The 24,393-nt window shown below is 45.0% G+C and overlaps 1 protein-coding gene across 1 annotated transcript in view; it reads left to right on the top strand.

The window, feature by feature from the left end:
• Nucleotides 1-4,214: 4,214 nt before the first annotated feature.
• Nucleotides 4,215-24,393, top strand: part of HCN4 (hyperpolarization activated cyclic nucleotide gated potassium channel 4) — a 99,661-nt gene continuing 79,482 nt past the window's right edge. Inside the window, exon 1 of the mRNA XM_010717165.2 lies at nucleotides 4,215-7,902. Coding sequence (XP_010715467.1) covers nucleotides 7,202-7,902 — 701 coding nt within the window. The 5' untranslated portion in view covers nucleotides 4,215-7,201. The remainder of the gene's footprint in view (nucleotides 7,903-24,393) is intronic.

Genomic DNA, 24,393 nt, shown 5'->3' with positions numbered 1-24,393 from the left:
GCTGCAGAATTTTCTAGGTGCTTCAGTAACACTTAAAATTCAACAGAAGTAACAGCCCAAATTGGAGCTGAAGCAATTATTTGGATCCAGAATTGAGATAAAAGCTCGAGTAGCACAAACCCAAATGTACACTGACACAGGCATGTGCAAACTCAGAAAACAATCTCGAGCTTTAGGATAATCACGAGCTCTTTCTGGTGATGAGTGGGTTACACACAGTCACTGAACGTCTAGTTTCTAAAAGCAAAGCCCAGACAGAGGAGACCTTTATTTTAATCTCACAGAATTATGTGAGCCTTATCATCTGCTGCCTCTTCCCTTTCCTCTGTTTATCTTGTGGCTCACTGAGGCACTCAGCGTTGCTGGCAGTTGCAGACACTGCTGCTGAGCAACAGAGTGGCAGTGGCACAGATTGCTCTTCCCTCACAAGATAATGGGGATGTCTTGAGGACTTAGACTGGCATGACCTGGTTATTTGTTTGCAGAGGATATACTCGTGCCAGTAAGGCATGAGGTGTGGGCAGAAATGCTATATCTCCCTTGCCTTTGGCCTTGCTTTTATTGGCAGTGAAATTCTATTCCTCTGAAGTTACTGAGTGAGAGGGATAACTACCTAAAACATACCTTCTGTGGCAGCAGCATGACCAAGGGTATCTGCATAAGGGGTAACAATAAAGTGAGATTCTCTGCTTGAACGTCTTCTGCTACCATATTGCTTAGACATGTTGGCTATGCTTGTTTTTTGCAATTTTGCTGTCTTCAAGAGCTCAGAAATCACGAGTAAGCTTGAAAATGTGTAAGTTGTTCCCCAGTTTCATGAAGTGGTTTCTAGCTGCTTACCTAAGGAAATGGAGCTAATGCACGCTTTGTATTCACTGGTCTCTTAGTTTCTTCTTCTAGAATTTCAACCTGTTTGATGGTTTAAAAGAAATCTGACAGAGGAGTCTTCTTGAAAATACTATCTTTCCACCTGTTTGTGAAAGTAGATAGCTGGAGAAAGGAATCATCGAATCATAGCCTCATCGAATGTTTGAGCTGGAAGGGACCTTTAAGATGATCTAGTTCCAACCCCCTGCTAGAGGCAGGGACACCTCCCACTAGACCAGGTTGCTCAGAGAGAAATCCTGTTGTGCCCCACTGAGATAGGAGTTACAGGATCCTAGAATTACACAATAATTTAGGTTAGAAACAACCTCTGAAGGTCTTATGCTCAAAGGGCTTTCTGCTGCAGCCTGCAGTCCAGCATCAGTAAATTACCAGACATCAGAGAATCTACATATGGTGGTATCATGAATCACAGAGGGAAGGTATAGAATTCTGCACTTGAGACATGGGAGACTGCAGACACCAAACATGAATCTATGGGATGATTCTTTCATAGTCATTTTGCTCACAGAGCAACTTGTTTCTAATTAGTAGACAGTCTCTTATTTAAATTTTTAAAATCCTCTTTTTTTCTTCAGCAACGTGGTGCATGGAGACGTTGTTAAGATACTTTCATAAAGATGATTACAGACTTAAATGAGGGAGAACTGCATACATGTCTGACCAGTGGTACAGGGATGAAGCTGGTTTGGTGCTGCATCAATGTGATGCTGAGCTGGCTTCAGTCACACTCTGAAGTCAGCCCTGACAGAATTCAGATCATCAAGCACAGAGTGTGGACTTCCCAAAGTTGAGCACTGCTGTTACTGGGGACAACAGCACATTTCCCATCAAATCCAGCACTGTGTGACAATCAAAAATAGTGCAGTTCATGTGGACAGAAGATGCACTGGCGAGGATGGGCTCATGAAGAGGGCTCCATTATTCTTTGAAGTTACAGCTCATTAAACGCTGGTGAAAGGCGCTATTTTGAGAAAGAGACGTTTGATAGTCACTGAACTGATCCGGTCCGAGCAAGCCTCCCCATGCTGTCTCAACTCTCTTCTGAATAATTCCAGATGATGGTAGAAAAATAATAAGTTCTTGGTCTTTAAATAGTAATTTGATGGAATGTACATTTGGAAAGCAAATGTTATTGAAGCCTAAGACACAAGCTTACTATGAGCATTTCAATGTGAATATTGAAAAACTCTCTAGTGGGGTCTAGACCACAATGTAAAAATGTAGACCATCCATAAATGTAACTGTGACTAAATCATACAGTTACTGTGATCTCAGCAACTTCCCAGAATCTGTGTAATTTCTCTTCCTCACAGCTTCACTCCTGGTTACTGGTCCTTAAGTTTTCTGTCTGCTCAGGGAATATTACGGGTCAGGTGGCAAGGTGCTCTTGCTCATCAATCTGTTTCTGGCTGTGATTTTTATCTCCTTGCAGCAGAGAGGATTATCAGCTTTAGTAGAGTTCTAACCACTTTGAAAATCCTGATGTTTATTTTCTGCACAGTCTGTGATACATGCCCATAGATACTAACATGGCTGATTTTTTTGGATAACGTTTCCTTTTTTTGCAGTTCAGTGGTTACAAGCACATTCCCAGCAACCCCCTGGAAATACATCTTAGGCAAGAGCTCCTATTTTGATTGTGGGGTGGGATCGCTCTGGGTTTGTTTGCCAGTGGGGGCCAGACAGATAACAGCTTTCCAAGTACTTCCTGACACGGGCTTTCCTGGTGCTGCTGCATCTCCATGCCAGGCTTTGCAGCCAGATGTCATTGGGATCTCTCAGCTTCCACACACGAACTTTGAACTCATCTTTCTCTCAACCCAATCCAGTTTTTATGCAGCAGCAAAAGAGGGCTTTCTGCTTCCACCCCCATGTGCAGCGCAGTGGAACTCTTCCCTCTTCCCCCTGCCCTATGAAGTGACTCCCCACCGCCCAACATTCTGGCATAAATCTCACTTCTTACTGCTCAGTACTTTCCTTATTGTGACCAAATGCTCCGGTGCCCTCTTCTCTGTACCTTAAATAGGGTTCAGCATTTGTTCCAGCTTCCCACTTCCCATTCCTATTGATAGAGCAATAAAGGAAGCACTGGTTGAATTTCAATCCAAGGGTGACAGCACATTTGTGTAAGTAACAGAGGCAAGAGGGAGGTAAGATTTGTGTATTTGTGGTGAATATTTATTTGTTCTAGGTGTGATCCAAGCTGTAGGGGCAGCAAGTGAAGGTTCTACCACTAAAACCCCAAGTTAAAATTTCCCTGTTTTATAGTTTAGTATTTCATATTTTCAAATGTCAGTTATGAGTTGGAACTCATAGTTTCATAGTTTCCTATGCAGCTTTGAAGGGACTTGCTTAGCTCCTCCAATCTGCATCACTCATTAATTGGCTCCTTTATTTATTTATTAATTGGCTCCTTTATAATTATCTGAGAAGCCAAGGGCTCCAGGTGACATCTGAAACTCTCACCCGAGCAAAGATTGTCCTAGCAGCCCAGTGTGCTGGAGGCTTGCACTGCTGCTTCCTGTATCCTGAGCTGGAGGATGGAAGTTTTTGTGATTCTCGGTCTGTTCTTGGATAATCCTGGGCTTATTAGTAATGTGATTTTTCACATGTGTGTGCAGCACTGTATTTTCATTAAAGTAGTACCACATATAGGTGTACACAGAGTTGACAAAATCCCTTAAGAAATAAGTGAATCTTTGGCTGCTTCGCCTGCATTCTCCCTGCCACATCTACTCCCTTTGTATCTATGCCAGGTCTTGAGCAGTATTTGGCAAACATTGATAAAAAAAGAGATAATTTCCCTCAAAAAGTGTTTTCCCTTTCCCTGGCAGGTGGGTTCCCTACACCCCCTTTGAAGGTACTGTGCAGCCGATGATAGAACGCCCTAGTGCCGATAGAACAGTCCTAGTCCTGAAGTGTTCTGAAAACCTGCCTAGAGAGGACCATGTGCTAACGTGGAAAGCATTGCCATAATGTCAATAATAAATAATGGCCACAATAGTTTCATACCATTAGACAAGGATAATTCCCAGCCTCCTGCACTTAATTCTTGGAAGACTCTCAAATAAAATATAATTGCTTTGAAATACCAAATTGTCATTACAATTTTGAGGACTTTGAATCTTCCTCTGAGTTCAGTACCTGTGACTCCTGGAGCCAAGTGTTAGAAATGCTTAGGAACTTACCCTTGCAGACAGAGGCACACGAGAATTCCCGTTCTTGTTTTGGGTTATGTGTTTGATGAGGTCTAGACTTGAGACAGCACTAACTTTCTCATTTCAGGTTAAGCATTTTTTATTCAAAATGGGACTATAATAGTTGCTAAAGTGTTGTGCTGAAAAAATTGCTTCAAGCAAGTGTGATATTAAAGAGTTTTACAGACAGTTTCAAAGGTAACAAGCGTAGTCCCCAAACAATAATGTTAAAACCTTATCTGTATCTTAGGAATCATCTGCCCCATATATAGACTGGACATCAATGGCTTGGGGAGTGCTAGGCAGAGGTCTGAGCACCAGGATGTCTGCATGCTTCTGTCATCGTGCAGCAGTGTGCCAGGCAGCCTGACTCAGTCTTTGCACCTGATCATTTTCTTTCTTAGCTGCAGAAGTGATGAAGGAGCATTCTGCTGCTTGGATGCTCTGCAGTGTTCTCTTCCCACCTCAGGGCTCTAAGAGAATCTTATTTGTGTCATCAAATAAGGCAGCACTTAGAGAATAATCCCAGAAAGACCAGGAAATAGAGTGTGGGTATTTTCTGAGAGCAGGCTAGAACAGTATAGCTGAAAGAGGACGAGCAGCTTGATTCCTTGAGCACGTCCTTTATTGCTCTGTCATTCCCTGGGAACATTAAGGGCTGTGTTGAAGAAGCCGCATCAGTTTCAGATGTTATGCACCTCATTAATCAAAACACATCCTTTTGGAAGGCAGTTGATTGCAGCTTAGGCACAGAAGTGCATCCCTAGCGCCTAAATAGGAAAAAGTAGAGGAAAAAGACCTTTAATGCGATCGCTGGCTTAGTTCACAACATCTCATCTACAGGAGCATTTGAAAATCAAGATTTATTTCCCCAGAAAAGCAGACCTTGTGATTGAAATAACAGTATTAAGTAATACTTGTACCAGGTAGCATCAAATGTATTTCAAATGAGTCACGGCCAGTCTAGGTTGTACCTGGAGGTGATAGGAGAAGAGGAGCAGGTGAACGCTTCAGAGAAAGGATTCGAGAGAGAACAGGCAAACAAAGATGAAGAAGCAGGTGCTGCCTGTGGGCATGGTGCAGTCACTGCTGATGGCTGCGTTCCCTTAAGTGAGAGCTAAGTAGCATCCTGCTGCTTTAAATGGCACGGTACCTTAGGCCGGTGACAAGGGACTCCTGGGGGAGAAAGGGGATCGTTCGTTTATGAAAGCACAAGCACAGCTGTTCTCAGGGAGACGGCGAGGATTTCCTCACCGCTTGCAGTGGGCACTCATTGCCTGTGCTTATCTCTCTGCAAAGTGCACGTGGTTTCCTTCTTCGGGGAGGTACGATTTAAATGTATAAAACAACAAGCAGTCTGGAAAGCTGCATCTACTGAGCCTATGCAAAAATATATGCAAACACTCTCTTACATGGCTAAACGGATTCTTAATTGAACTCCACTGGTTTCAAAGGCTTTACATTAGGAAATAATTGGACTCGGTTTATCAATCTAACGCTTCTTAAGCACTAGGGAATAAACAGCCGTTCTCAAAGAAGTGCAGGGCAGGGCTGATTGCCGCGTCTTTTCTTCCTTTTCTCCCGAACAGCAAAAGGCAGGGAGAAGCCCTCTTTTAGCCATTCTCCTCGGCCTCTGCTACACGCGCTGCGCCGGAGCCAGCAGCGGCGGGAGGGAGGATTCCCAGCGGATCTCCCTGCCCTGAGCGGCCGGGACCGGGCGCAGAAGCGCTGACTCAGTGCCCGAGCGAAGTGGGCTTCCCCGTGTGCCGTGGGAGAACCCACGCGTCGCATCCCGCACGGCCCTGCGCTGCCCTGCCCGGCCCCTCGTTACGGTAAGGGAGCCCTTGGAGATGCTGCTTGTCTTTTTGAATGACTTCTACGGCTCCAGCCCCTCAGCGGAGAAGCGGTAGCGTTTCGCACGTCTAACGGGAGAGCACGCAGCGAAGGAAGAGAACCTTCCAAACCTTGGGTGGTGAAACACACAGTGGGCTTCCCGGCAGGCAAACTTCTGCCGGAAAAGACAGGCGTTCCCCAGCTCCCTGCTTTGCATGCGAGTGCGATTTTCAAGGTGAACCGATACTTTCCTTTAGGTTGGGATTTGCCCCTTCCCACAAACCCCCCATGTCTTCACGAGAAAACCTGCGGCAAAGCAGCTGCAACTCCAGAAGGAGAAAGGCTCGTCAGCGTGGAAGAGAAAAAGGAATCTCGCTCCTCTAATTTTTACGACGCTGCTATTTTTAAATTACCAGCTGCCCGCAGTTCTCGCTGTTACACCACATTAAGCCGGGCTCTCGCTCAGGCAGCGCCGAGGCGCGGCGGGCTGCTGGGCAGCGCAGTGCCCTCCTGGTGCAGCCCCGCTGCGCTGCGCTGCGGCGAGCGCTGCCAGCCACACACAGCCTTGGCAGCCAGGCGTTGCCCTTTTAAGAAGCCCGGGTGCTGGCTCAGGTAGGCAGAGCCTGAGTGCAGTAGTCGCTCCTATGGCAACCCACAGAATGGGATCGCTTCATGAATATTCCCAGGAGCAGGGGCTGCATGAGGAATAAGTGATGACAGTGATGTAAGCAAGCAGTGGCCGCTGCAGGTTGCAGTTCATTGTGTTATTGGCAGGCAGGTTGAGGAGTTTGAGGTATCCGGGCTTGCGTTTGGCTTTCCGGAGGATGACTGCCCGCCCGGAGACACGGCACATTTGCATCTGGAAGCCAACATGGCAAGGCTGCTGCCGCTGCCGCCCTGCCTCGCCTTCCAGCCAGGAGTGCGCGGCTGTCCTCTAGACTTCTTGCCCGGTGCGCTGGATCTGAGCAGACAGGGATTGCAGTAGCACTCACCAAGGGGAGGCAAGCAGCAAGTAGCCAAATCGGGACGAGGGAGGAGAGGGGGGGCTTTTTCGCCTTCCCTCCTTTTTTTTTTTTTTTTCTTTTTTTCCCCTTCCGTTCTGGATGCGGAGCCCGTGCTTTGATGCAGAGCCTGTGGATGCCACAGCCTGGTAAGGAGATGACACGCCAGTCTCTGGTCCCTCCTGCCCCTTGAGCCGGGGGCAGGGGCCTGGGGCAGCGCCGCTCCCCTCCTCGCGCACAGCCGGGGTCCCTCCCTCCACCTGAGCAGCAGCAGCAGCGGCCATGGACAAGCTGCCCCCCTCCATGCGCAAGAGGCTCTACAGCCTGCCCCAGCAGATAGGACCCAAGGCGTCGATCATGGACGAAGAGGAAGACAGCGACAAGGACACCCGGAGGAAAAGCATCAGGCTTAAGCCGCTGCCTTCGCCCTCTGCTGGGAGCACCCGGGCGCTCGGGGGAGACCCCGGCAGAGGGGAGGACCCCGGCCTCGTAGAGACGGAGGCGGGCAGCAAAGGTGCCAAGACCAGCACCAACGGGGACTGCCGCCGCTTCAAAGGGAGCCTGTCCTCGCTGACCAGCAGGCACCTCCACGACGCGGCCGAGGAGAAGAGGCTGATCGGCGGCGAAGGGGAGCCGGCCTCCCCCGGCGAGGACAAGAGCCCCTCCGGCAGCGGGGAGACGCAGGGACTGCCGGCACCCCCGCCGCCAGCTTCCCCCCCGGAGCCCCAGCAGCAGCCCCTCCGGGCTTGCTCCTCTACCTCTATCAAAGTGGAAGGAGGTGGAGGGTGCGACCAGATCACCCCAGATGAGGAGCAGAGGCTGGGCCAAGCCGGGTTCATGCAGAGGCAGTTCGGGGCCATGCTCCAGCCGGGGGTCAACAAATTCTCCTTGAGGATGTTTGGCAGCCAGAAGGCCGTGGAGAGGGAGCAGGAAAGGGTTAAGTCTGCTGGGTTCTGGATCATCCATCCCTACAGCGACTTCAGGTACCATCTCCCCTTCCCGGCCCGCTCAGAACTACCTGGCCTGCCCCTTCCCCTTCCCTGTCCAGCTCAGACCTCTGCGCACAGCACACGCCCAGAGATAACTTTCCTTGCCAATTTCCTAGTAAGAGGAGTGGGAGGACACGTTCAAGATCTACTCCAGGCAAACAATCTGCAGGTTTCATTTATATTTGAGCTTAGTTTCAGTATCCTCATACTGTTAATTAATTTTCAGTGGTGTTTTTAAACTAACAGATGTCTCTCACTCCAGCTTTTTGTAGGGAAAAGCCTCTTCGTAGTCCAGTGTAAATGGGTAGAACATTCCCACCTGATGCACAGCTCTATAAAACACGGTGTCTGCAGCTTAACTACCACATCTCCAGCTCAGACCCTGCGGTCTGCCTGAGTAATGTTTCCTTTCCTGTTTTAACACCTCAGAGTCCTCTCCCTTCTCCTTCCCCAAGAGTTAGGGAATGATGCTGCTATTGTTCTGTGCTGCTCCTTACCGCAGCATCACTTGTCAGAAATTGCCATGTGCAGAGAAGAGCAGCATTCATTGCTAAAGACTTTTGGAGCCTTACAGACAAAGGTTTTCTATTTTGCATCTGCAGATACCCGTCTGCAAAACTAATTTGGATAGGGAATGGTGAACATTGTCTTTGTGAGAGGGGTAGCTTTCTTTCACTCAGATAGCAGCATTTCCAAGAAGGTTAATAAGGAAATTAACTTGTAAACAGTGAAGCCAATTTCTGTATAGTTTCAGTCATTCAGCTGAGGGGGTTGCATTTAGGTATTTCTATGTAAGTCTTGTCTACTGCACAGGTGAATTGTCCTCTGCAATATGTATGTAAAGTACTGCAATCAATAATTAATTACTTAGTGCAATCAATGGGTAAGGTCTATCGCTTCAACTTTAATTACAACTGGCTTACATCTTACATTTAAAAGAACACAGGAGAAGAACATTATTCAAACACATTTCTATCAAACTACGTGATTTTATTGAATTCTTGGATTCTTAAAGAAACACTGCATGATTCCCTAAAATACAATTAACATGATAATTGCAGGAAGGAGTTGCAGGATGGATTTGGGTGCCCAATGACAGAAAGCACTTGGCACTACCTTTAGGGATTTAAGCTGCAGTTCACACACTTAGAAGATTCAGGACTGGCACTGAACAGATTCCTTGATACTTGCTTGGATTAGCAAACATTATTAGAAGGCTGTATGAATTGGAAGGTTGCACTGTCGATTAAATTTAGTGCAGTGAGTGTCCCAAGTGTACAGCTGACTGAGCAGATGAGGGTTTCCTGTAGCTACATTGTGGTACATCGTCCTGATACGATCTCATTCCAACCCAGACTGGAAAGAGTATAAAATTGCCTCACTGTTGTTACTGGTCAATACCTCACAAGCACAGAGAAATATGGGAGTGTTTAGCTTTAAAGAACAAAACCAATTTCATTCTCTTGGCTCCAGGTCTTGTGCGTTTTCCACAAGCCTGGACTTAAACTGTTTGCTTTCTTGGGTTATTTTAGCAGAGCATTCTCTGTGTGTTGCATCTTAAAGGAATCTTGGATGTAGTCCCTAGAACATATTTGAATTTATCCAAAAGTAGCCTTCAGTTTGTGTATCTTTCACGTACCTATAATAATGGATTTATGCCCTTTCATGTTTAAAGTTTCCAGCATAGAACCAGACTGTCAAACTTAGTGGAAGGATTGTAGCATTAGCAGAGGTAGCCACCTTGCCCAAGGTGAGATGGTCCTAAGAGTTTGTTTTTTCAGGGTTTCTTGTGAACCAGTGCTCATTCTTTAAAATGGCACAGCAAATTGTGAGGCACGCTCTTATTTGTGAGGTGCTTCGCTATAGGGCTACTCCTCCCCTTACACAAAGCAATGGGATGTGCAGGCAAGCTGGACTTTGCCAAGCCAGATGATCGCACAGAGTCTGCTACCACACAGATGCTTGCATGCGTGCAGTTCGGTACGTGTGCGTGCATGGCTTGGTAGTGTTAATAATAAATCTTCTGCAATGTAGCTTTACATTTGTGCAGAAAAAGCAAAGTCAGTTGGATGTCTGTACCCTGGTGCGAGACGTTTTGTGCTTGGTGTCAGATTCCAGGTAGGCTGGGATCTTGCTGGTTTGTGTTTCTTCTAGGTTGATGCTAGAAGCCTCACACACTAAGATGTGCTTTCTCCCTACTGTTATATATCAACATCAGATGGGGCAGTGGTACTGATCATGCAGAGAGACATCTGAAGAGGCCAGGAGTTGGATGCACTACTGTGTGGTCAGTATGTGGATTTTCAGGAGGACTTTACTCACCCCCGTTTCCCAGTCATTTGCAGCATATCTTCTTAAATATGACTGTCGCTTAGAGAAAAAATGACCTGTGAACAATGGCTGCATTGAAGAAGGGTGGGAGCTTTCCTTGCTTCTGTTTGTGCTTTGTGTTCTCCCCTCTGAGTGCTACTGAGGCATCTATCTTGGAAACAATTTGCATGAATACGAATAACATTTCTGACCTCCGAAATGCAGCAGATTGCGCCAAAGAGCAGGTGTTATCAAAATATTTGCAAGAGCTATCTCCTTGATCCAAAGGACTCTTGTTTTTCTGCTTTGCGAATTACGCAGTGCAATGTATCATTGCTCCTTGCTGTAGATGGGTGCAGATTCCAGAGCACTAGGATGTTCTAAGAGGCATGAGTCTCCATTACACTGCACTTTGCATAGTGATGGTGTACAGCGGCATTCGGTGTACAAGTTTCAACTTATTGAATACTCAGCCTTAGATCTTGTCTCCTGTGATTTTGTACACATTAATTTCACCTTTGAGAGTGAGGAGCATCTGCAGGCGTTTTACTAGAACTCCAGACTTCATGGCTCCTGTCTAAGAACAGCTCAAGAGGCAAACTTTTGAGTTAAAGACTGACCCAAATTAGTGGAGCTTGATTCTGCTGTGAAATTACGTCTGTGCATCTCTTGTGACTTCATGGAGTTATTTTCCTTTGTGCTGTGTGAGAGGCATTGCAGTTTTAGAATAGAACAGAGGCTTTCATCATAGTCTCGTTAAATTATCATTTTAGCATCTAATGCAGCTAATTCCAATGGAAAATCTATGGCCCTCGAAGAGGAAAGCAAATTAATATAGATTAAGGCTCTGTTGATTTCTGCTTTTAGTCCATTGTGAGGGGAAAAAACACCAAATGACCTTTATAAAAACCAGACTCGGTGTCCCTGAGTACTCATGACTAATGCAGTGGACTAGTTCTGGAAGCACTTAAAAGGTGTCTCTGCAATTCCTGCTGAAAATAAGAGTAGTAGTTCCTATTTGAGCTTTAGGTGGAAGTGCTAGTTACTATTTGCATCTGTGGTTGATCTCATATCAGTGCAGAGACCAAGTTTATTTCCTAGATCAAGATTGATCTGAGGCTCTGAGAGCTTTTTCAATGGGTAGATAGGATTGTAATTTATTGCTTAGAGGAAGCATTGATCCAGCACAATTGGTTTAATAAAAAAATTCCAGACAAACAAAGATCTATCTAGTCTGTAGTTGACTGAAACATATTGGTTGGAGCTACTATCCAGAACTGCTTGCAAGACACTGTACTTGCTGCTTTTAGGAAGGCCTGAGAACAGATACACTGCCTTAAGGACCAAAATAGTCCACTCCAAACAGTGGATGTAAACAGAACTACACATTGTTCACTGCCCAGTAATCTATTAACTTCTTTGCAGGAAAAAGAAGCTGCTGATTTCTTGAAAACAATGAAAAATATTCCACTCAATAATGGTCCCAGCTTCTTAGTTTGGAATTTTTCTTTCCACTGCTCTCCCTTACTTGCAATATTTGTCTGCAAACAGAGCCTTTTGTACGTTTGCTTCCTCTGACAGAGGAAGCTTTGGGAGTCTCAGGGGATTTCCGTGGCACCAAAAGAAATGGATGTGGAGGTGCAATGTGGAAGGTAGGGGAATTTCTGAAGAACAGAATCATTTGCTCCTCTTCTTGCTGTTCTAGACCTCTAAGCAGCATCACTCAGACTGCCTTCCTTGGGGAGCCAGTGCAATTTATTAATTACAGTACTAAACGCTGACCCCAATAGCACTGCTAGGAGTGAGCAAAAAGGGAAAGTGGCTGTTTCCCTTTCCTACCCTCCTGAACAGAAGTGATTTGCAGAATGCTTCATGGAATGCTGCTCTGTCCGTGGAGATTGTTTTCATTCGTAACCCTTTGCTATTTTGTTCAGAGGGTAAACAATTTGTGAAGCATGCAGTGTCCTCCCTGACTCGGGCAGTTCACTGAGGTGGGTGTTGTGCTTCCCACACTCTGACAGTAACGCTCCTTTCTTTTCCTGCTGCCCAGAGTGCTGCTCGTGTGCCTGCCTTCCTGCCTCCCCACAGTCAAATGCTGCCCACAGTGGCAAACTCTGATCAACTCTGATCTTGTGACTTGCCCACTGCTCTCAGCAAAGTGAAATGAAAGCTGGCTATTGTGTCGCTCTTATGTACTGCACACTGAAATTCTGACTTGCCGAAACCTTTGCTTTGAGGAGAAGGCATTATTGGCAGAACCTGTGCCAGTCATTAAAAAAACAACAAACAGTACAAATGAGGCACAAGTTTATTGGTGGGCAGCTGGTATATTTGCCTCTCTTCTTGCTTTACAATTCTGTGAGGAAAACACTAGCTGGAGAAGGGAGATGCTTTCCTGAAGCTGTCTATACTGCAGCTAGCTTTCTTGCCAATTCCCAGGGCATCGTTGCTGGACCAGAACAAGAGGATTGAAGCAGGAATCATATGAGGGATAATCCAAATCCCGCTGAACAGCATGACTTAGACTTCTGTTGTCTTCAGTGGACTGTGAATCAGATTGCAGGAGAGGAAACATGGTTTTGTGACCACGAACTAAGGAAACCGAGCTACTGCAGCCGTACTCCCTGTGTCCTTAGGCAAGTCACCACTGACTTCATGCCCTGGTTCCCATGTTGTGAGGCAGAGGATAAAAATTCCTGAGCCAGAGGATCATTGTGAGGGCTGTAGGTATCCGTACGAGACATGCTTAGGTGCTACAAAAGGCAGCAGTTGTAAACAGGAAAGCCTCATCAGTAAATGGAACACCTCAGTGTATTACCAGAATGTGTTTCAAGATTGCAATTATATAATATTAGAGTATTTTCATATATGTTCATGTACAGAAAATGAGGTGAAAGAATATGAATAAATACTAAAGCAAACATTGAGATTTAAGGAAATGCTGTGATTACGATTTCCTGCACAAACTCAGTTCAGGTCCTTTGTGCAAATCTGTGCCGATAGATGAACACATTCTCTCTTCCCCAGAAGCCCATGCCTCATTCAGTGCACTAGGGGATGGTTGTTCCTTTGTGAAAAGCTGTTTAGCATTTCCTTCATCTCTTTTAGTAAGCCTACCATATTTATTTCACCTTGTTCAGATCCTAGTCTGAAAAAACAAGCTTTTTTGGCACTTAGAAAATATTCAACTCTAACAGCAATGAATGTTCATTTCACTTCCTGACACCTCGGCTAGGGAACTGGTACTGTCATCCCCACTTTATTGTGAGGTGATAGAGACTCACGGACAATGAGATTAAGAACATTAACATGCTATAGGCAGTTTGAGGCCCCGTTTTGCAGAGTACATAGCGTTACACAGCATATCTTATGTTCAGAGCTCGGCCTCTGGGGTGCCTAGTAAGGAGTCAGACATCACTCTAACCCAGGGGACAAGGGCACCGAGGTAATGAAAACCTGCTTAAAAGTACCTGGTTTTTTAAGAGGAACGGGACAGTCAGATTTGCATTGTTACTTAGAGTTGGTTGGTGAGCAGCCAGTCTGAGAAAGAGGCATGCCGATTCCACCCACCTTCTTCCCAAGCCTCCGATGTTTGCCAGTTTATGTGCTGTTATACTAAACAACAAAAAAACAAACACCAAATGTAGCTGTAAACAGTGTCATAGTGTTCTTTTTAATCATCGCCTAACAATATTATTCTAATTCCAGTTTTGGATTGAGCTATTTCCCTTGCACCTCTGCGGGAACTTTTTGGCAGAGATAGAATCTCCAGGGCAGCGCTCATCTGCCTCAGCCATCACATCTCATTCTGCAGTTCCTTATCTCTTCTATTGCAAGCCTTCCAGTCTGTGCAAGAAATGAGCTCCTATAGAAAGTCTCTTCCTCACACAGGTCTGCCTCAAGCCCTTCCTCTCATCTTGAATGAAGCATGGATTCTATAGGAAGAACTATTTTAAATCACGTAGTGACTGTAATGTAATCTATACGTGCAATTAACCTCCGTTCTGTTTTTCATAACCTAAGCTTGCAGTCTAATTTTGATATGGTGTTTTTGTACAATTGTTAAGGTTTTAAAAAGCAAATCAATCCCCATTAAAATCATAACAGTACTTTGGGGTTCATTAGCAGCTATGGACCTTTAAGATGCTGCACTGCCCTCTGCTCTCAATTAAGCAATAGGTGTAGCAGGCCGTCACAGCACAACAGTGATGGTGCTCCAGATTCTTAGGTAGCTCTCCAGGCTTCGAGGGGAAGTGTTCTCTGCTCTCTGTTTTCTCCCCAGTATGGTTTCTTCTGCCCCACTCCCTCCAACCTGTTGTCACCCCTCACTTTACCTCCGTGCCATCTCACCAGTGCCATCTGCATTTTCCAGGGTTCTTGTACCACCTTTCTTGTTTAGCCAATCCTAGGTCCTAAGACACATTTTTTCGTTTCATCATTCTTTTGCACCTCACGTTGGCTTTTAGTAATCCCTCTTCTCCCCTTGGCACTAAGTGCAGTGTCAATGGCGTTTATCTCAGATCAGTTCGTTCTCTTACCAGTCTCAGACCTTATCCCTCATGCCTTTCTCAAGTGGATCTCTCTCACATTTATTTCCTCTCATTCTGTAAATTTGTAGATGCTGGCATCCCACGACTCTTCAAATAATCTCAGTTTTCTCAGACTGTGCTTTTTGTCCTAATTTAACAGTGTGTTATTTTGCCTAGTAATTTCAGACCCTTCCACTTTATCCTTTTTTCTGCCCTTGAACACTCTCAGCCTAGCAGTGTTTTGACAAACTCTATCCAGTTTTTGTTTTCCAAGCTTGAGATACATCCATCCTTAAAGCCACGCATTTCAAATGATGAATTTGCATAGAGGCACAGACTTTGCTGCGTTAAGTGTGAAACAGATTTTATTTGAGGGAATAATGTGTTTTCCAAAAGTGTTTGTTGGTAGGCACATACAGAATCAGCGTAGGGCATTTCAGTACTATTATAGGCAGGTAAACTTGGGGTTCCAGTACGATGTTCTGGTTAGATAACTGTGCTTTCTGTTGCACTCAGTTTTTTTCTGCTCTAACGTCACTGCTGCTGCACTGAAATCCATTTATTATACAGATAAAAGAGTGATCTCTGTCTGGAGATAACATAGTGTCATTTTAGCTTGAAACCATTGAAATTTGTCTTTGTTTCTGCTGCATTATGAGCATCTCATTAGCAAGCCCACGAATCCCTCAGTTTGCTCTTGAAACCAACTATCTGAGCTCTCATCCTTTCTCTTACTCTGTTCTCTAGCTCTGTTGGTGCCAAGGCAGTTATAGGTCAATTGAGTTATTGTTGGTTCTAATTGGCACTCTAACAACCTATTAAATCAATTTCCCTACAGATGAATGTCACTCAGAAAGAAGGTGCCAACTCCTTTTCTGTGTTGAGAGTGTAAAAAAAAAAACATATTTGTGCTGATGAGTGTAAGGGAAAGGCCGTTCCTTGGGGAAGAGGCTTATAGAACACAAGATTTCACCCCAAATTGTTGTGCCACATGGTCTGCCCTCAGCAAGGTGCAGGCTGTTCACGTACTCGAAGATGAGGCCATTTCTAGAACTCAAGAATTGCAGAAATCCCCAACCTCGATGAATGCTCTTACATCCATTCTGTTTGCAACAGAGCATGGGTCTACTTCCATGTGGCCTCTTCTCCTCCCTGTCTGGTTCTCGTTGTCCCTCGTATGTTCCTGTGGCTGCCAAGGCAGGTGAGATATCCCCAGCCATCTCTCAAACCCGACAGTGTCTGGCTGGTGACATCATTACCTTGTTGGTGTGGAGTGGTGCACATCTGAGTGAGATTTACTTACCCGTGTTAGAAAGGAGGCAGTTATTACGGTGAGTGCAGTTGATTTAAGTCCTGCTCAGAAATGTTTAGATAACCTCTTTGTCTAGCGGAAATACAGTGCTCATCCCACATTATCTGAGTGTTTCTTAGTGAGATGGCTGTAAAACAAGTTGCTTTTCAGCCTGCAAATAGAGACAAGCTTCTTGGCCAGGCGGCACTGCAAGTTTGTTCCAGGGTCTTCACCTGAAAGCTGATTTATATATGACAAGCAGTAAGGACTGCTCAGGTATCCTTGCTTAAGTGGGCAATTTTCTTGGTGATGAAGGCAGATGAGAACACAGCTTGGCTCTGTGCAGCTCTGCAGTGCTGACAGCACTAAAACCTGGGTTTTGTCAGCAGACAAAGCAGTTAGGACTCCAGCAATACAGAAAAGAGAGCATATATGTGCTGGGCTAACAAGATGCTGTTATAGGGACCTTTTTCTGACCCTTTTCCTTGTTGAGTGGTTTGCTACCTAGGAAATCCCTTTGCAAACTGAAATTATTCATTCCGTGCAGGACATTCACAGTGACTGACATCAAATATGGGCACCCCATACCTCATTTCTGCACAAAGCAGTAGTAAACCAGGCTGCTAACTCTTTGAGAGGTGCTGCATGCAGCAGGAGAAGACAGTGCCAGTGAGAGCAAAGCAGATGAGCATCAGAGGGGATTTCCAAGGTCAGCTGGAGGGCCCACCACTTGGACATTATAGGGACACAACTGCTTCTCCAGCGATGCCCAAAAGCTAATCTCGTTTGTGGTGGCTTGTCCAAATGTGCTAATTAAGGATTTAAATCTCTGCTTCTTTGAATGGTGAGGTTGTCTGTGTTTATGCATCTATTGTTAAGGAGCTTAGAGGCAGGAGAGGTGCTGCAGGTTGCCAGCTCGATTCTAGTGTAGGAACTGTAACTGTTTTTTTTTTTCTTTTCACATCTGTGCTTAGGGCTCTCGTCACTGCCGGGAAATCAGTAGCTGTGCACTGAGTAACTCCTCACCCTGCTCACAGCTCCAGTAAGGCTGTGTGCAGTGTGGCCCCGCTGGGGCTCGGCTTTCCTGGTAGGAGCTGCAGAGCACTGTTACAGTCTGGGGGATGGAAAACCTGGTGAAGCGCAATTGGATTGGCCTGGGTGTGGGAAAGAAATGTCTTGCAAAGTTATCAGCGCTTTGGAGCTTGTGAGGGAGATAACTGCTGCATTCCCAAGACTCAGGGACTCCACTTTAATAATTCCCTTCCTGCCAGCCAGGGCTTCGCGTGCGATTTCAGGGCAAGGTGCTAACTCACCCCCTGCTAACAGCAGTGCTACCCAGCACAAGGTCTCTTCTGCAGAGGGGCTGCTGTGCACGTGTGTCCGTGCCTGTTCTCTGGGGCAGTGCACAAGTTAGACTTTCACTAATAACAAGAGGAATGTTTTTTTTCATCTCTAATTTTCTGTGAATTACTGGGAAGGGGTGCGGGAGGACCAGTCGAGATCACAGATCATGATCTGTTCTCAGTGATACCAACACAAAGCCACTTGTGTCATTTTTCCATGCTCTGTCAGCAGCAGGCACTCTTGGAATCATGAACAATGTGTACCATGTAAAAGGAGAGACTGGAAGGCAGGTCAGGCACCTGGTCGACCCTCTGAGCAACCATAAAGGGAACACTCTTTGTGCCTGAATTTCTCCAAGTTTGACAATTGTACTGCTAGGGCCCATGGAAGATGCTTCACGACTCTTAAAGCATTTTAACATAACAAAAGATGCCAGAGCAGAGGTCGGCAAGGGTTTGTTAATATTTACAAGGCAATTTCTTGTGTATTTCTTCATGATTACACTTCTCAGTATGCTGTTACTTCTCTTGTCCAGCTGTTGTTAGGAGCACAAAAATGAGGAGATTCAGGAACTGTAAGGTGATTTCAGAATGTTGCTTCCTTTGTCTTCTTTTAAAAAGGAAACTGATTGTGAGCACCTTTACAGTTCCATGTACAATGCTGTATTATGTGGCATGTTTAGAAGCAGGCTGGAAAAGCATAGGAGAAAAGCTTGGATAGCAAAGGGAAACAAGGTTAATTTTTCCTTTTTGTGTGTGTCTGTAAAGAGAGTTATGTAGCTGCTGCAGGGGGTTCGGAGATGCTGTTCCAACTCTTCACCACTGTTCATGTATACTGGAAAGCGTGTTGCCCTTTTTGATGGGATTCACAACTTGATTTTAGTAGGCACTTGCAAATGAACAGTCTGGCATAGGAGCTGGTAAGGTGTCTGTCCTTTCGTCTGGTGTGGCAGCTTTAGAAAATAGCATCTGAGCTCACTAACCACTGAATGTTTTGGATGTTCTGTTCTGGCTCTTGCTTTTTAGTGTGAAACCAGGTGTGCTTCAGGTCATGGCAGCCTTGGTTGACACACTGTGTATGCATGCTCTGTTTAGGAGCAACTGAGGGGCTTGCACCATGCATTAAATTGCACCCCACATTTGTCAGGGACTGTTGGCTCAGCCCTGACTGCTTTGGAAAGTGTCTGGTTTTCACTATTGCTACATACATTGATCTCTGATTCTCTTTTTCTAAAGGTGGACTTTCCATAGACTTCCAGACAAGGGCAGCTTCACTGGCTGTATGCTCCGTTTGCAGCATGAACAGGGTTTTAGGCAAACAGTGGCAGATGTGACTATGGCCTGTGGCTTGTGCTTTTGGACAAGGAATCTGGAAACCTCATCTGCAAGTAAATTCACATGGTAAAATCTGCACTGCAGACAAAAAAAGATTTGCCTTGACATCATCTGCCCTGCTCTGCGATCTGCAGTTAGTCAGGAGACCAATGCACAGCTCCCAGCCTCTCTAGCTGAGTAGAATTAAGGCTAAGCTTCATCATGAGCTATTGCAAGCTGTTCCCACCCCAAATAATTGGCTGCTGGATGGTTTTGTGTCTGTCTAAGCATTACGGTGTGTGGGTGGATGTGTTATGTGTGTGTGAATGAGTCTGCTTTGCAAATTAATACATAACATCGGGAGTGCGTCTAATAACGCAGCACCTCATGATTCCCACGTCCAGCCCACCACCATCTCTGCTCTTCCTCTTCCTAAAGCACCTGAGATGTCTCTACAGTTCTCAGTGTTCTGCTGTTGAAATTAAATAAGATAGAAAAGCTGTGAATTTTCCCAAAAGCTCATTCCTCTTTAGCAGCACAACCCTCTTTGCAAGCAGAGTATCCATGGTGGATGGCAAGCAACAGAGACATCCCTTGTCTGCAGAGAGGAAGGGCAGTGTCCATCCGTGAGCATCGCTGTTGGAGGCACTGATGTATGGAAGTCACGCACGACTCGGGGAGCTGGGAGCTGTAACCCCTCTGGGACTTCGGTTTTGGCAGCTGTTGTAGGGTATTATTTTCACAAGGCTGAGCCGTTTTAAGCTCTTCTTCTAGTGTAATCATCACACACATATTTTCTCAGTAATGGCAGGCCATCAGCATTTCTTTCTAGTCTTTTTAGATAAGATGTAGAGAGACAAGCTGTGAAAGAGCTGAACAAGATGCATTGACGTTAGTCATTCACATTTCCTCAGCTTGTCCCACAAGTAGGCTGTAGGCCTGCTTTCCATACACGTCCTGCTGGCTGTGTTCTTCTGGGGAAAGAGACCCTTTTTCAGGTGGGGACTGAAAAGTGGAAACTTGTACCTGCCCAAGCTTGGATACTTGAATACTGTAGTCCAGATAGTAGAAAAGAGACATGGTTGGTTACACCTCCAGGTGCAAAAATACTCCAAAGAAGTTAATTTTGTAGTAATGTGAACTGCCCTGCTCCTTCCAAATCCACAGCTATGAACAGAACAGTCTTGATAGAGAGCCAGGTGACACATTCCCATACAGTTTAAATGCCTGAAGCAGTAGCTATGCTTTGTTCTGTGGGTACTGCTTAATTGCTGTATTTCGCCCCAATTACAGCTTTTCTGTAATTCTGGATGGAATTATTTTCCCACACTTAGGAGCTCTTGTGGATACAGAAAGATATATCAACATTTCTTTGAAATTAGTTTTTATCACGGACATATGGAGCAAAATTCTTTGGTGAGAATCCATTGCAACTAGTGGGGTGACACTGGGAATCACTTTCTTTCCTCAGAGCTACTTCTGGCCTCCTGTATACATATCACTAAGGCACATATGGGCAGTGTCTAGCACTGCCTGACCTGCTGATATCACACCACAGGGAGAGATAAGAGATTACATTCACATTTTGGTGTTTGTGGAGGGGATCTTCAAAGCAGGTTTTAGTGAGGCTTGTGCTCTGTTGCTACATTGGAAGTATTTTAGAGCACTGAATTTTCTGCTTGTCGCCCACAAAATAGCTATTTCTGATTCAGTGATGTCTTTCATAAAGGAGATCCCTAATTTACAATCTGAATGTCTAATGAGCTAAAATGTTTTTGGATGTACTTGAGAGCAGAATCTAATCTGCAACTTATTTTTCCTGGACACGAGTGGAAGGACCTTCTGCCTCCTCTTCTGAGCACAAAGATGATCAAGCGAAGGCTCAGAAATTTGGTTTCAGATTCAACTTTTGAAGCTACTTCTCCTGATTCCACTCTCCCCTGTGCCATACGGTCCCACTGCTGTAGCATATGAGAGTTTTGCAGTTTTCAGGTAATTTTGCCCCCTCATTTGTGGACTATATTATCTCTGCCTGACAGAGAAGGATCAAAGAGTGGAAAATCCAGATTCCTGCATGTTCTTGGGCACCTGTTACCCAGTGAGGCAAGGGACTGCTTGAAGTGACTTGGTGAGCATCCTTCCAGGTACCCTAATCACAGAACCATCTTCTCTCCTGCAGCCTTTCTGCAATCTCTGAGTGCCAGCCAGTTGTACTGAGTCACATCATATATATTGCTGGTGAGATGAATTTGAAAGAATGATGAGGAAACTGCTAGATTTTGTATTACTATGTAAGATCACTCCAAAAGTAATGCCTCCTATTTATTTCCATAGAAACGACAACGGATACGAAGAGCACAATAACACAAATAGAGCAAATTCTCAGCTACAGAACACTGGTTTTCAACATAGTCACCACCATTAGCTTTGCCTTTTAGCCAGTGATGAACAAGAGCTGCATGCCACCTTGTAAAAATCTGTTCCAGCAGAGGTGAACCACAGTAGCTACTGTCATGATGAAACACCTCCCACCCCTTCACTGTGCTCATGTCCACTGTTTGGTCTCTGTCAACATTCAGTGTCAGTGAATGTCAATGGCTGCCTTTTTTTCCATGTGGAGGAAATTCAATTCCACACCTTTGCTTCATATACCATTCCAGACAGCATTCTGTCAGAGTGCCCCTCTGCTGCAGTCTGTCACATGGCAACAAAATGTCATGAAATACTGATGAGAAGGTTCAGTTCTACTGCTGTATCACCAACATCCACTATGATGTCATGGGCCAGTGTAATAAAGTAGGAGGTGTTACTTTTGGAGCAGTCCTCAACAAAGCTGCCTTAAACAGAAGAACCACATTCACTAAAAAATTAAAAGAAGAAAACAACAACGTAGAATTCACTTAATCAAGCATTACTGAAATGCAGCCCAATACGTGAACACATCCCTGCTCCTCCTGAAAGCAAAGTGAAGTCAGCACCTGCTACAGAAGCCTTGAAGTTTGGTTCTGTAGGTGTAGTAATAAAAATTTGACAAATGCATTTCATGTTTCAGAGCAGAAGGCCTTAGAGAGCAGCTTTTTGGATTGCTTCTTGAAAATGCCAGAATTTATTGAGACGCTCCTGCCATCACAGGTACCCAAAACAGGGCAGGGAACAGGCTTGCCTCTAGGCACTGAAAGCAAAGGATAAGACACGTCTTTTCTTTTAAGACCCACAGTTTGAAGTCTGTGGTAGTCTTCTGTGGCTGTGACTTTCAGTACAGCTTTGGGGTTTCTCCTTCCAGCCTAAGGACTCGAAGTACATATTTCTAGAGTGGGGAGGAGATCTGTCACATACACAGAGTGCCACTGCTCATCTTGGAGTTGCATGTGCTCCTCTGCATTTCGGTTTAAATAGGCCCTGTCCTCACCAAGCACTGCTAGTAGAGGTCTGTGATGAGCTCCTGCCATGCAGTATCAGTGTGTTGCTCATAAACAACACTGCTGGAGAGAGGCCTGCAGCCCTTGTCCATCTGGTTCTGCATGGGCAGCAATGAAGAGAAAGTGTTCTTTTTGCTCTTCTTTTGCGTGTTGCTGTGAGCTATCAGCTTATCTATAGGCAGATTCAGAGTTTGTAACGATTGATGTAAAACTGAACCAGGCGGATTTAACATACACATTTACACTTCATCTGTCAGTGGGATCTGCACCTTAAATAGGCAGGACTGAGTTCTCAGTTATCACTGACCTGTCCCACTGTCTGGTAACTGATTGGTGTGTCAGCAAAACAACTTGCATGTTTCACTTACACCTGGATTCTGTGCTATGTCCAAAAAGCTACAGAGATTGTTACTTCACATTCATTTTGTTGAATCTGAGAGCCCTGTTACTTAAGTGCAAATGCAGATGGTTTTTTTTTTACTGCTTGCTGGTTTTTCATCACTAGCATATCTACACTGTTCCAGCTGTCTGTAGGAATAACACTGTAATATTTTTGCAGGATAGGAAGAATAGTTATTCCCATTTTATGTATGGAAAACTAATATACATGGAAAGTACATTATTTTCTAGAGAGTTGCTCACAGAATATGAACTTGAGTTGTGTAGATGGCACAACTGGTTCCTAAAGGACAGAACTGCTCTACCTTCTTCTGCAATGTTCCTCTGCCTTAGGAGGGGGAATGAAGCCTTGTTGTGTGTTGATGGAAAATGGGCTGCATCAATCAGAATATATTTCTGAAACAACTTGTTTCTGGCAAGTTGTTCATTCTAAAAATATATTTATTTCTAATTGCTGAGCTGAATGCTTAATGAATTCTTCCTTCCCAAGAACAATTAATCAAAAGAAATGATTTAGGGCTGGCACTAACTCCCCCAGGGCTCAATGGCTGTGTTCCATTGGCATAAATAGAGCAGACCAAGCCCAGCCCATACTGGAAAAGATTTATCTAAGCATTTTTTAATGGTTCCCATCACTATTTGTGTGGATGCCTCTGGCAGAAAAGTACTATACATATTGGAGGAACAGCCCTCAACGTTATAACAGAAGCACCACTAGTTGCTGTTGTTTACAACAGCATTTGCCTATTTTCTATTGTTTTTATGGAGAGGCATTTATGTGAGCTCTCATTGATTGTAAGGGACATTCTGAATGGTGAAAAAAGAAGGGACTGCCGCTTGCTCAGGAAGGTTTCTTAATATGAACGAAGAGGTAGAGAGGGCACTGAGACCCTGCAGTGTGAATTTGAGCTTTGATAAGGAGAATCCCCACTACACAACAAAGGTGTAGCCTTTCTATGAAAGATCAGATGTCAGAAATTCGCAGGGTGTCCTGGAGAGTGCTGGAAAGATCCATCAATATCGTGATTCTTGACAAAAGCCAGGTATGTGCTCAGTGAAACACTGAGATATGCCAGCACATGCTTCCTTTACAGCAGTGTTACACAGTGTGCTCTGTGCCTTGTTGGAAGATGGAAAGCTAAACGGGTTCTAACCAATATGACAGGAGGAGAAAGGCCCAAATCTGGCCACTGAATTTTTGATATGCAGTATAGCTTGTGACTTAGAACATCGTCTTTGGGTGAAGAAGGAATCTGACTGCATCTTTTCTAGGGTATTTTGAATGTCCAAAGTTCGTGAGTATTCTGTTCTCTGTTCTCAGAGCATACACCTGATCCTCCTCTTTGCTTTCCCCGAGTCTCCTGCTTCAACTTCTGCTGAGTCTCCTCATTTTAGTCTGTTCAATGCAGAAATGTTCGTAGGGACATCAAATCATAGTTTCTGGGAAACTGAAAAGGGCTTTGGAGCACAGCACAGAAGAATCTGCCTTTTTTGTGGACTTGAAGTGCTAAGTCACGATTTAAGCTGATGCCCTTCAGACACTGGGGTGGATGTTGGGGTTCCTGGCCTTTTTTCCTTTATCCTGTATATCTGTGTGCAAGAGAGGCCCCAAAGAAGTGACTGCTTCTGCATACCTCAGTTTCCTTGGCTAGCAGATGACGATGGTGAGACACAGCTACCTCCCGCAGTGTGTTCTGAGATCAAGAGGCAGAAATCCCTTGTGAGCTTTGCTCTGTTTCTGTGCATGCAGCAATTAATTCAGCACCCGATATCTGGAGGGGATGGTGGATTCATGTGGATGCCTTAGATAAGCATAGCCTTAGCACTGTTTCTTCTGAGACCTAAAATAATCAGAGGCAATTGGACTTTTTTTTTTTTTT

Source organism: Meleagris gallopavo, chromosome 12 (assembly GCF_000146605.3).
Source record: "Meleagris gallopavo isolate NT-WF06-2002-E0010 breed Aviagen turkey brand Nicholas breeding stock chromosome 12, Turkey_5.1, whole genome shotgun sequence".
In the NCBI taxonomy this organism is placed as follows: Eukaryota; Metazoa; Chordata; class Aves; order Galliformes; family Phasianidae; genus Meleagris; species Meleagris gallopavo.
Note: the sequence above shows the minus strand (reverse complement) of the source record. Positions and strands in the feature narration are given on the sequence as shown.